This window comes from Sebastes fasciatus, chromosome 23, assembly GCF_043250625.1.
Source record: "Sebastes fasciatus isolate fSebFas1 chromosome 23, fSebFas1.pri, whole genome shotgun sequence".
Taxonomy (NCBI): Eukaryota; Metazoa; Chordata; class Actinopteri; order Perciformes; family Sebastidae; genus Sebastes; species Sebastes fasciatus.
The window spans coordinates 2,492,592-2,506,032 of record NC_133817.1 but is presented as its reverse complement, the minus strand read 5'-3'; the positions used below and the strand labels follow the sequence as shown (position 1 = coordinate 2,506,032).

The following is a 13,441-nucleotide window of genomic DNA, read 5'->3' as shown; positions in this document are numbered from 1 at the left end:
CATTTACATTCACTGATCTGGAGGTCAGAGGTTCAAGGGACCCCTTTGAAAATGTCCGTGCCAGTTTTTCCTCGCCGAAATTTAGAGCCTCCTTCGCGTCGAGCTAGTATGGCATGGTTGGTACCGATGGATTCTTTAGGTTTTCTAGTTCCATATGATACCAGTATCTTCACTCTAGCTTTAAAACTGAGCCGCTACAACCTAAAAATCGCACGCTGCGTTAATGCGTTAGTGGAACAGAAGTGCCTGGCAACCACTTGTTGTGAAGTGAATGCAATGGAACTCTGCTACTGAGCGGGATGTGTTACAATGTTCTCTGGTGGACAGACTACGTAAGAACAACACGGTATCTAAATTCAACATGCATATTTTGGCAATACTGTACTGCAATTAGTCGTGACTTGTCGGCAGACATATACACCGATAGCAGTACCTCTGTGATAAGCTCAAATCAGCCAACAAGAGTCATGTAACCACTTTTCCATTGGTTGATCTAAGTTCTAACACTCAGTGTCGCGCTTCAGGAGCGATCTGAAAGGTTTTCTACGCACTTTCTAAATATTTTATTTATAGTATTCCTTTAAAAAAACCTCCGCTACAGGAAACAAATAAGGAATGATGTTTTTGTATCTGAATTCCCCCCATGATTAAGTTCATAAATGAGAGGAAATACTCTGAATTATCCCTTTAATATTTCATACTTTCTGAGGATGTTAAATTGTCCTCACACAACGGCAGAGAGAACAGCCAGTTGGTTGTTAATTGAGCTGTATTTCCTGTTGGGAAGCTTCAGTTTTTCGGTCTCTGTGTGTGTGAACTGAGCTGAAGTCAGACAGACAGAAGGAAAGCAGCGAGAGAACAAAGCCTTTAAGAATTAAAGCTGCTCCTCTCTTGACCTCGAGTCAACTTCCCAAAGCACAATGAGATCCATATTTAAACAACACTTCGCTGCAGTATATTCCCGCTCCGCTCCGCCGGCTCACGCCATCGCACGGCATGAACAAAGACGTCACTCAAAGTCCACACGGGGAACACAAACAAACACGCAAACACTCGGAGAAGCGTTGCCTCGGCTTACGAAATCCACGTGGCTCGCCTGTTGCCGTGCTCGCAGCCGCCCGCGAGTGTGATCAAAGAGGCCATTATTGGAGACAATTGGACTGAAGTGCTGCTGCGCGCGAGCTCCAGGTCTGCAGCCCTCGCCCTCAACAACCCCTTCTTCTCTCTTTCTGAATCTCTCTCTCTCCTCTTGTCTCTCCTCTCACCTGTCCCGCGCAATCAGCCTCCATCCCCGACAATCCCACGCTCGCTTCTGCACCAACGGCGGCTTTTCAACAGTCGTCCTTTTTAGAGCTATATCGCTGCTCTTCAGGCTGTACAATGAGCTTTATGTAATTTATGTTTCACACCTTGAACACACACATTCCTACTGTATATTACCAACAGGGGACTCGTCATTTAACACCACCAAGTGAGGACCTCTGTTTCTGGTCATTTTGAAAAAACAAAAAACAGAATAGAAAAGTTACATGTAAGATCTTTGTTTTTCAAAATATTACTGCAAATGTGCTTTTAAGAAATTGCATCCTTGAGTCATGTCTACCTATCAAAGAGGGGACCTCCATGCAGACACACACAGGCTTATGAGGACAAACAAAAACATGATGAAGAAAATGACTCAATAAAAAACCATATAGTTTAGTTGATTAATTATCCTTAAAGGACCATGCAGTTTGCAAGTTTTAGCTTCTTAAATACAAATGATGTTTCAGTTTTTGATTTCAGGATGTTCCAGGAATCGCTGGTTTCCATTCATTATTGTAAAGTTGTAAAAATCTCTTTGCAGACTCTCTTCTGCAGAAGTCTGCATTCATTTGTGTTACATAATCATTGCATGGTAATTTGGGATGTGCCGATAGCGATACCCGGGGTTTGGGTATCGTCCGATACCGAGTACCGATCTGATACCGGTGTTTAATTCATTAATAGGCTGATTGCCTCACTGTGTGGAAGAAACTGGGATTATTCTTTTATGTGTTTATGTGTCAGGCTTGACTTGAACATCGCTTTTCTAACTTTGTAAAACAAAACGTAACAAATAAATACATAGATATGCATTTAGTGAATTGTTATCTATTATCAAAAATAATAAATTGTACACCAACAACTTGGTAAAACAATTAACAGGAATTGAGGTGTAAACCTTTTTAATGCAGCGACAAATTGGTCAAAACTTTAACAGGAATTCAAATTCCAGTCTAATCGAATTAATTAATTATCAAAAATATTGTTGGTTATTTTTATTTTATCGATTTGCTGACTTCCTGAATATCTGAGGTCTGCTCATTTAAACCAGGACTTAAAACATCATTCTTTGCTGTGGCTTAATCTGTAACTATTTATCTGCTTGGTTTTGCTTTTTGTTTTTATTGCTTTTTAGAAATGCAGTTTCAATTTTTAACTATTTATTTGCTTGTTGTTGATTGTCTTTTAAATGCAACGTTAATGTTTTCTTAAAGTCTTATGTGTAATATATCTAATATCAAGGTCCAAGGTTCTTTATTTGTCAGGTTCCTTCAACGTTGCTCATAAAATCTGTAAATATATAAAAGGGGGAAATCACACAAGTAAATATAAAAGTAATATGATAATCTAAGGCATAAAATAGTGCAGTTAAATAAAATAGTAATTTAAATGTAAATCTGTAATTTAGTTGATGACAGTATTTCAGATGGGAGTATAATATATTTCTATCCCCGTTAAGCACTTAATGGTGCTCTATTAATAATATTGCCTTGCCTTATTAATTAAATCCAATCATTTACATTATTGCCTTTAAGAAATGCAATTTAAATTTTACTTATTTCTTTGTTCTTGTTTTCTGTTTTTTAAATGCAACGTTAATGTTTTCTAAAAGTCTTACGTTGAATATATTTAATATCTCTTCTGCCCCTGTAAAGTACTTTGAATTACCGTGTGTCTGAATGGTGCTCTATTAATAATATTACCTTGAATCCAATCATTTAGTAAAAACTTAAATAAGTGAAGTAAAATCAGGATGGTAGTAGTCTCCGACTGCTCGCTCTCAAACTCCAGTCCGACACACTCAAGTTGAAGAAGTGTAGAGGGACTAAAATGCAGCAAAAATTCACACACACACACACACACACACACACACACACACACACACACACACACACACACACACACACACACACACACACACACACACACACACACACACACACACACATTCACACACACAGAGAGTCCTCATACAGTGACTGACAGCTGGACCTGCATGGATCACCATGACAACAGAGGACAGAAGAAGTTTGGCACCAGTCTCCAGGGCTGGTAGAGCTGTGAGTTTACCCAGGTAAGGCAGCAGCCCTCCTCTGGGGAGAAGTCTTCCTCCTCCTCCTCCTCCTCTCTAGTCCTCTTTTCCCTTTTTCCAACTTCCCTTTTTCCTCTGCATGAATTTCATCTCCCACCTCCTCTCTCCTCCTCCCTCTCTCCCCCCACCATCTCCTGCAGCGTTCACCATCCCTGACAAAGCCTTGAGCGGCTGCCAGCGGCCCCCGAGAGCCGACTGACTTCCTGCTAAAAATAAGAGCTGGAGAGAGCTGCCACCGCGGGTTGAGACTGGAGAGAGGGTTTGGAGAATGTGGGAAAGGAGAGAGAAGGAGAGGAAAGAGGTGATAGAGGTGGAAGAGACGAAGGAACTCCACCAGACGAAAGGATAAAAGAGTAGAAAGTTAGTGGTTCAGACAGCGTTACCTGACCGCGGCTCAGCTTGAACCAACTAATGAATACGCTTAAACCTGATCTCCTTGTAAATCTGCTCTGCACACACTAAACAGCAGGAGCTCCATTCATCTACTGTACAGGACGGGACGGCGTCTGTGTGACAGAGACGAGGAGCAGGAGGGAATGAAAGAGAGAGAGAATAGGAATAGCCAGATTATAAATATTTATATACGAGAGGAAGGAGAGGAAGGAGCTGGCAGAGTTGCAGGGGGAAACAACGGCGGAGGAGGAGGAGGAGGAGGAGGAGAGGAGGAAGGGATGAAGAGAGAGAGAGGAGAGAGTGACTTCAGAGGCGGCAGCAGCAGCAGGCGCGTTTGGCTCGGTTTATCTTTTCTTTCCCTCCGTCTCTCCCGCCGCCTCTCTCGCCGCTGGAGTGCGGGGCTAGCGGATTTGCAGCTCGTGCTTCCCTGCAGCTCGCATGTGTGTGTGTGAGGAGAGGAAGGACAACAAGTTCTCCCCTTATCTCCCCCCTTCTCCCCCTCTCCCTCAGAGAAAGAGATGAATACACAAAAGGCCCCCGCTAACGGGCTTCTTCTGCCGTTCTCCCGGGGAGGTTTGTTGCCGACGACAATGGCGATGTTGGCGATGATAGCAGGGCCGCTCTGCTGTACCTCGACTTGTTGTAGATTCACCGATTCAACAGTTTTTTCTGACGCGCGGCGTTCGTACGAGGTCACTTCATTCCCGACAGATAGCCTATCACATATAGCGACGATAAGACTTACACTCGGTACGGAGATAAGATGCTTCCTTCCGGTGGAGGTGGAGGCTGGTGATGCAGAAAAGTTCCCCACACCTCCACATGACAAAAGGAAACGCCTCAGAAAAACACCGCAGGAATCTCAACACTAAGAAAAACCTGCTGTTTGTAGTTACGATTAATTAACCAGAAATATTTAGATACGACTAAATGTCTGATATGCTGCCCTTTAATGATCATTTATATCTCATTGTAGTGATTCAACTCTCGGTGGTCAAAAGTTCATCTTCTATGTAACCGGACTGCTTTGAAAATAAAAATATCTTAACTCAACGTCCACATTCTTTTCCAAAGCTTTCAACTGAATCTCACCGTCTTCATCAAAAGATGGACTTTGCTCATTCGTCATGGTAACGGCACACATGTTGCCATGATATGAGTTTTAAAGGTCCCATATCAGCTAATTTTTAGGTTCGTACTTGTATTTTATATTTCTACTAGAACATGTTTACATGCTGTAATGTTAAAAAACACATTTATGTTTCTCATATAGTCTGTCTGAATATACCTGTATTCACCCTCTGTCTGAAACGCTCCGTTTTAGTGCATTTCAACGGAATTGCGTTGCTAGGCAACAGCTTGGTTCCATGTTTACTTCCTGTCAGCTGATGTCGTTCACATACAGTGCAACAGGAAATAAACTTGGACACATTTAGTACGTTTAAAACCGTGTAATGATCTATATATTGTATATTTGTGACATCACAAATGGACAGAAATCCTAACGGCTTGTTTCAAACGCACAATTTCTGAATATGGGTTGTGTGTATTTCTCAGTATTTTGAGCGTTTTGATAGTTTAACAGTATTTATATATCACTTAAAACTGCTTTATGATATAAAAGACATGACAATCTCACTTTTTACAATATGGGACCTTTAACAAAGAAAACTTTCTATATATATAGAAGCAGTTATATGATGTTTAAATATCTTTTGCTGTAGAACACCAGCTATAAATAGCGTCAAAAACGGGGCTTGATTTAATGGAAATCAAATTAATAATGTAATCTAAATATTCCAAACGGTGCGAGGACCATCTCCTCCGTCCTTCAGGCTATTCAGAACCCGAAGCCTGACCTCTACATGTCTGGTTTGTTTCAGTGCTGTCAGTGTTAAACTGCCCAGATATGAAACCGGGACGTCCCAGCAGTCTACTGTCAGAGCCGAGAGGAGCGTAACACAAACCAGACTCAACGCCACCACATCACACTTAAAGGACCGTACCGCGGGTTGTGAATGTTTTAACACAAATCACATACTGTGGTCTGTTTTCTAAAAGCTCTGCATCAGTTTTGAGTTTCTTGTTTCCAGACAGACGCTGGTTTCAATTCATGTCAGTGTGCTAAGAAAAGTCAACTCGCAGCGACCTCCCGTCCGTCACCGTGAACGTTTCAGCCGACTTCAGTCTTTTGTCAAAAGTTTTCATTGAGTTTAAATGCAGCTTTTCCTTTGTGGTGTGTTCAAGGAACCCCTCAAAGATTGGCCACAAAGCGCTGCATTCATGATTCTCTGTTGTCAGGGAAATTGAACACAGAAACAAACAATAAGCAGACTGTGAAATCATGTTAGATTCTTACATTTAATAAAAATATGCTGCTGACTCAAACCTCAGCGTGTCCTTGAACTCACCATCAAGGAAGAAAAGACTCAAATCTATTCAGTCAGAAAGTAAATCTATTTAAATGAAAGTCGCCTGTGGCATGTTTGGGATCGGCAGTAAAGTAAAGCACATTTTTAATTTGCAGTCGAGGTTCTAAAACATGTAAAAACCACAGTCGGGTCCTTTAAATGATATTCGTATCGTGGCCCTGAGATTCTGAAAACTTCAAAGAATCCTCTACAAAGTTTTTCTTAAAAACTTTCAGCATACCGAGTGAGTAAATTTAGCCTGGCACTGACCCCGGCCTTATTAATAGATCGTCACAAGGGGACCTAGTTACAGGAAACAGGGCCCCGACCCGCTCTGGATCTACAGCCACAACTTCTCAGAGGTGCGTACCGAGCCAGTCTAGTCTAACCACGTCCTGACTCCAGCCCTGTGTTGTTAGTTAGTGAGCCTAGTTACAGGAAACAGGGCCCTGACACCGCTCCGGATCCAGAGCCACAACTTCTCAGAGGTGCGTACCTAGCCAGTCGTTGAACTTCTTGACCTCGGAGGGCAGCCCCAGCTCGGTGAAGTCTCCGGCGTGGATGAACACGTCTCCGTATGGCATCTGGATGCTGTCGGTGCGGGAGTGGGTGTCCGAGATGCACACAAAGCGGGTGTAGCCCGGCGGCTTGGGCGTGTCGTGGGGCATCGGGTCCACCCTGGACAAGAAGACGGAGAGAGAGTTAACGGAGAGAGGAAGGAAGGGGGAAAGGGGTCATTGCGGCTCTTTTAAACAATACGAGGAGGAAGAGACGCAGCGCTGTAAATGCAGAGTCTCTGTGGTGAGAGGCTGACAATGAAAAGAGTTTGAATTAGTATCCAGCAGAAAATCATCATCCCCGAAGACTGAGGCAGAGGAGGAAACAAGAGACGTAGCGAGGGGGCCACAAGAAAAGCGAGGCGCTGAAAGAGAGACAGAAAGAGAAATGTGCAGAGATGGAAAAAGAATAAAAGCACAGATATAGAAAAAGAGAGGGAGTCCTGTGGGATTTCCAGCGAGTGTGCAGATCCACGGAGTCTCCAGGGGGAAGAGGGGAGCTGGTGAATAACCGTGGCCCACTTTAGTGAGCTCTCCTCCAGGTACCATAACACCCAGCCCTGCCTCCTCCTCCTCCTCCTCCTCCTCCTCCTCCTCCTCCTCCTCCTCCTCCTCCTCCTCCTCCTCCTCTTCCTCCTCTGCATCCCGCCACAATAGAGAGAAGATATGCATCCATGTAGGACAGCCGGTGAGACGCGTGAGTCACAAAGTAATGAAACAAACAGATACAGAAGGTTTGAGTATACGGAGATGTTAAGTGGCGCTTTATGGAGCCCCGCAGAGAAACTCTCCTTCTTTGCACCAAATATAAAAGTGTTTAAAAGACAAGTTTTCTTTGCTATATAAACTAAAGTTAAAACAGCCGAGTGGTGAGTAAATGTATATAAAATGCATTTATATCCATGAAATGTGAACCACAAAGTGGACGTCTCCAGGCGTGTCTCTTGTCTCTACTCACATGTGGACGTGCGGTGGCTGGAAGCGTCCCTGGTTGATGTTGTAGAAGGTGAAGGCCTGAGTTGGGTTGGTGCTGTATTCGTCCACTTCCACCGCCGTCCTGTTGCCTCGCTGGGCCTGTGACTGAGCCTGCGACTGCTGCCGTCTCGCTGCCATGATCTCTGACAGGGTGAAGGCCATGGCACTATGGGGGGGAACCGGAGGAGAGAGCGAGGCGGCGGGCCGGGACGTTTAGCGTTAGGACGCTGAGGAGAGGCTGCTGGGAGGCTCAAACCCTCGCTGAGCTAAACAATCACTGTGAGCTGAGGAGAAGACATCACCTCCTCATCCTCCTCTTCTTCTTCTTCTTCTTCTTCTTCTTCTGCAGCTCTTCGGCACCTGGGAGGAACACAGCAGAGCAGAGCTGATATGAAGAGTGCGTAGTAAAGATGGGAACTGATTTGACAGCTTCAGTCGTCTATCAAGCCAAATGTTTTCTGGTGTCAGCTTCTTAAATTGGAAGATTTGATGCTTTTTATTTGTTTTTTATCATCGTAAATTTTATATTTTGCAAATTGTGATGGACATTTCTCACAATTTCCTGACAATTTATGAAAATAACAAGAAAAAAACAGCTTCCAAAACTCTCTGATTTCTAAGAATCATTTAGGATGTGACGCCACGAATTTCTTTTTCAACGTTTGTCCATTTTTACGGTCATTCTGTGTTTGCAGAAAGGAAACGGATGTTCAAACATGTAGGTGCAAAAATAACAATTATTTTCAATAATGTCCTGACTATTTTCTTATTCTATTAATTGATTAATTGTAAATGTCAGAAAATAGTGAAAAATTGATGTCACAATTTGCTGATATCAGATATCAAAAACCCAAAGATTTACCCTCAAAGAAGAAGTGAATCCTCACAAAGGAGAAGCTGGAACTAGGGGAGTGTATTTATCTTTAAAATGTCTGTTGATAGACTAATTAATGAATCATTTTAAGAAAACTAACACTCTTCATTCTCAATTAATATGTTCTTTTTAACTCATGAATCATATAAAAAGTGAAAGAAATTGTGAAAGATGTCTCCTAAGTTTCACAAGTTTTTGTCTTGACCAACAGGCCGTGGACCAAAGATGAAATAAAACAGTAAGGTAGTAGCAGTAAAAAGCAGTAAATGCTCACATGTGAGAAGCTGGAACCAGAGTATTATCCAGATATTTGCCATTTTTCGCTTAAATTAAATAACTGGAATAATAATTTCAGCTGGAAAACTGTTTATCAACTTCAACAAGTTCTAACAACACACCACACACACCGATCAGCCGTAACACCGTCCACCACCACCACTGACAGGTGACGTGAATAACATTGATTATCTCGTTACCATGGCACCTGGCAGTGGGGGGGGATATATTAGACAGCAAGTGAACATTTTGAACTTTGTGTTGGAAGCAGAAAAAATGGGACTTTGACGAGGGCCAGATAGTGCTGGCTAGACGACCGGGTCAGAGCATCTCCAGAACTGCAGCTCTTGTGGGATGTTCCCGGTCTGCAGTGGTAACATAACTCACTTCTTAACTCTAAGTGGACATTATGAGTCTGTCGGAGGTTGTAGCGGGCTCAGTGTTAAAGCTAGAGTGAAGATACTGGTATCATATGAAATTAGAAAACCTAATGAACCCATCGGTACCAACCTTGACATACTAGCTGGTCTTGAAGGAGGATAAATAACGCTTCAAACTTGCTGCTAAATTTTGGTGAGGAAACAACTGCCATGGCCATTTTCAAAGGGGTCCCTTGACCTCTGACCTCCAGATGTGTGAATGTAAATGGGTTCTATGGGTACCCACGAGTCTCCCCTTTACAGACATGCCCACTTTATGATAATAAAATATATATATGTATATAAAGTATATGATTTGAGCATATTTTGAATGCTAAATGCAGTACCTGTGAGGGTTTCTGGACAATATCTGTCATTGTTTTGTGTTTATTGATTTAAAAATAATAAATATATACATACATTTGCATAAAGCAGCATATTTGTCCACTCCCATGTTGATAAGAGGATTAAATACTTGACAAATCTCCCTTTAAGATACATTTTGAACAGATAAAAAATGTGTGATTAATTTGCGAAACTCAATCAGTTCATTTTTACTGAGCAGAGCTTGAATGCATCATAATGTAACTGAGTGGAACCTCCGTTAATCGATTGACAGCCTTAGTTTCAACACATATGGTACATTTACAATTGTAATAGGACCATATACAAATCAGCCAAAGTAAAAGAAACTGACAAAATTGTTTAAAAGATGTAATATATATTATTAAGACAGGCGTGTAGTTTCACCAGATGCTTAAACATTTGTTGGCAATGCTTTCTATTAAATGACAGAAGTGTGGTGTTGTACAGTTGTGCATCCCCTCCAGCTATACTGCAGTACAAGTGCATCTGTTAACTCAGGTTAAATGTGATATTTAAATCCAACAGAGCAGCGTGAGCGAAACATTTTCACCTCAAATAGGAAGCGAAATGAAAAATGCAGGATGTTAGTCAGGCTGCAAATTATAGAATGATTTATTATTTCCCTTTTAAAAGTCTCTTGTTTCCTGTGTACAGTGTGTGCTTTTTTCATTTGATTTGTCGCTCCGGAGATATGAAATGATACACTGAATTGATAAAATCCTTTAAATCCCTGGTGTGTGTGTGTGTGTGTGTGTGTGAGGCCTGTACGTGTGTGAGTGTCGCCCCATTAAGACTGGATTCAGCTGTGCAGCTCATTTTTCGGAGGCTCTGGCGACCGCTGAGAGGTGCTGAGATGACGGGGGATGCTGGAGACGGAGGTGATAATTTGGGGGTACAGGCGGCTCTGGCAAAGTCCGCGTGGACCGCCTCGCGATGTCAGCGCGCCATCTCGATATTCCTCATTCACTGCAACCTCACACGCTGACAGCACACCGACGTGACAGATACACACACTTCTCACTTCACACCGCGGTTGTTTGTCGCGGGCAAATCCCAGCATGCTCGGTGGATGTGTTTCAGGGGTGCATACATTGCATGTTCTGTGTGTGTGTGTGTGTGTGTGCACGCAGGTTGTGATGTGTGTGCAGGCCTGTGCATGCATATTGAAATGTGTTTTCTGTTTTGTCATGAATGTGACAGTGACAGCCCCCTCACACTGCCAGTGTGAGACGGAGAGATGCATTAGCAGATGCTGTGAGATTATAACACGTCGGGCCCCAAATGCAGTTTTCTGGATCATGTCGGCTACGCGGGACAAACAGCATCTCCAGCTCACAGACATTAACAGCATCCTCTCTCCGTTCAGCCCCGCCGCACAGCAGCTCAGGAAATAATCACAAAATTGAATGTACTGATTCGTTTACATAGACACGATTCAAATGTAATCCACGTTATTGTGAACCGGGAAGTATAAAGAGTGGCGAACGCCGTGTAGGAAGGAGGTCGGGGTGACGTCTGGAGTTCTTTTAACCCAAATCACGATCTTTTCCTAAACCTAACGAAGTAGTTTTTGTCACGTAGCTTCCGTACTTAGGTTACGGCACTTCCGGTGTTATTTTAACCCTAAACACGATCTTTTCCTAAACCTAACTAAGTAGTTGTTGTCATGTAACTTCTGCACTTAAGGAACGGCACTTCTGGAGTTATTTTAACCCAAACTGTGATCTTTTCCTAAACCTAACTAAGTAGTTTTATTTTGAAACAACTGGAGCGGAAATTGACACATGCGTCACGTGTTGCTGGACATTCGTAGAAAATGCGACTACGAAGAGATGCAAAACAACAATAAATAGGCTTAAAAACAACCACAATGAGATGCAAAATGTCCACATTTTGTTTGTGCCAAGGTAATCTGCAAGTCAGTGTGCAGGTGTGGTTGTGTTAGTGGGGGCAGCTATTCCTGGTGTGGGCATCTCCGCAGAAGCTTTTCTTTTTTTTTGTGATCAATTTTTTATTGGTATTTAAGCAAAATTACATAGGGTGAGGTTACAAATTGATAGATCACCAATAGAGTAAAATATATATATATATAATCACAAATGTCCATGTACTAATCAATACAGAATTGGCAAGCAGCTACAGAAAAAAGAAAATGAAAAAACAAAAACAAAAAAACAAACAAACAGGAAGAAGGAAAATAACAACAAACAACAACAAAAAGTCATTTAAATAAAAACTTCTGCGCCCCCCTCCCTCCACCCCCGAATCCCTCCCTTTTGGTTCCCTCCCATCCCACCCACCCTAGACCTTTGGGACACGGAGAACAATTATATGAAGGATTTAATTGTAGTGATTGCTTGTTTCCAATGTGATATATTTTCCCTTTTTGCCAAATGCATGTTTGCAGCCCAGTGTTCCATACCTGCTATATCTAAGAAGTCAAGAAGCCATCTTTGTATATTGACAGAATGTGGAGCTTTCCATCTGCAAGCTATTAGTCGTTTTGCAGCTGTAAGGCCAGCTAACCAGAGACGTCTCTGCTTAACACAGAGTTCCAGGTTGGAGCTGTCATTAAGTAACAGGACTTCAGGTGAATAAGGAATTGTATTTGACAATATGTTTGATAGCATCTCTGCAACCTTTTTCCAGAACTCTGCAACCCTTGGACACCCCCAAACCATATGGAAAAAAGTACCTGATGCATTTTGATTGCATAAGGTGCAGTTTGGTGATGGTAAAGCTTTAAATTTATGCAATATGTCGGGGGTGAAATATGTTCTGTGTATGAAATTGAAATGTATAACTTGATGGTTGGGGTTCCTGGAAGATAGTTGGATGTTCTGCCAGATTAGTTTCCAATTTAGGTTGGAGTTATTTGGAGAGAGGTCCGTCTTCCACAGTCTGTCAATAGTTAGTGGCTTACAGGAGGCCTTATGTAAGATAGAGTATATTTTCGAGACCAGTCCACTAGGGCTGGTAAGAGCTGTGTGAAATGCATGTATGGGAAGAGATATGTTCCAAGGCACACCATAAGTGCGCATCGCTGTGCGGAGTTGAAGATAGAAAAAGAATGATGAACCAGGTAAATTAAAATGTTTCTGGATGTCTTGGAATGCTTGTAGGCCATGAGGACCATAGATGTCACCAAAAGTGTGCACCCCTTTACTGCTCCATTGAGAAAACGAAATTGGTTGGCTACCCAAACGGAGGTCAACATTATTAAAAATGGGAGAGTGAAGATACCAGTTAGACAAAATTTTACAGTGCTTTTCGCAGAAGCTTTTCTTAAAGGTAACTAAGTAGTCGTTGTGACGTAACTTCCGTAATTAAGTTACGGCACTTCCTAAAGTTAACTAAGTAGTTTTGTTGCCTCCTCTTCCTCCATCTTTTCCTAAACCTAACTAAGTACTTTTATTTTGAAAAGACTGGGGCTGAAATTGAAACGTGCATCACATGTTGCTGGACATTCATAGGAAAAAGCACGAAAAATGTGTTGTTGAAAGTCGTGCTGAGCGGCACGAGAAAAGAAAAGTTAAATTTGTGTCTATGAATCAAATAGATTACATTTCGTGACTATTTTCGCAAACAGCCGTGAGACTGAGTCGGTCTATTCAACCTTAATTGTCTGATTAAAGTAAAAAGTTCTTTATCTTATATCAGTCAGATAATTCCACCTGGAGTATCTATAAACAATGTCACCTGTGACTACAGTCGGGGTTTGATAACATTTTATTAAATCTGAATCCTTTCAAATCTATTATCCATTTAGATTC

The 13,441-nt window shown here is 42.1% G+C and overlaps 1 protein-coding gene across 3 annotated transcripts in view; it reads right to left on the bottom strand.

Annotated features, from left to right (window-relative positions):
* The window catches only part of mpped1 (metallophosphoesterase domain containing 1), a 68,660-nt gene that overhangs the window by 52,978 nt on the left and 2,241 nt on the right, over positions 1-13,441 (bottom strand). The window contains exons 1-3 of one of the 3 annotated variants that reach the window (XM_074624893.1): positions 8,882-9,009; positions 7,717-8,093; positions 6,698-6,879 (exon numbers count right to left, since the gene is read on the bottom strand). In XM_074624893.1, coding sequence (XP_074480994.1) covers positions 6,698-6,879; positions 7,717-7,895 — 361 coding nt within the window. In that variant the 5' untranslated portion in view covers positions 7,896-8,093; positions 8,882-9,009. Of the gene's footprint in view, positions 1-6,697; positions 6,880-7,716; positions 8,094-8,881; positions 9,010-13,441 lie in introns of those variants that run through there. The other 2 variants (XM_074624891.1, XM_074624892.1) reach the window with 2 other exon arrangements.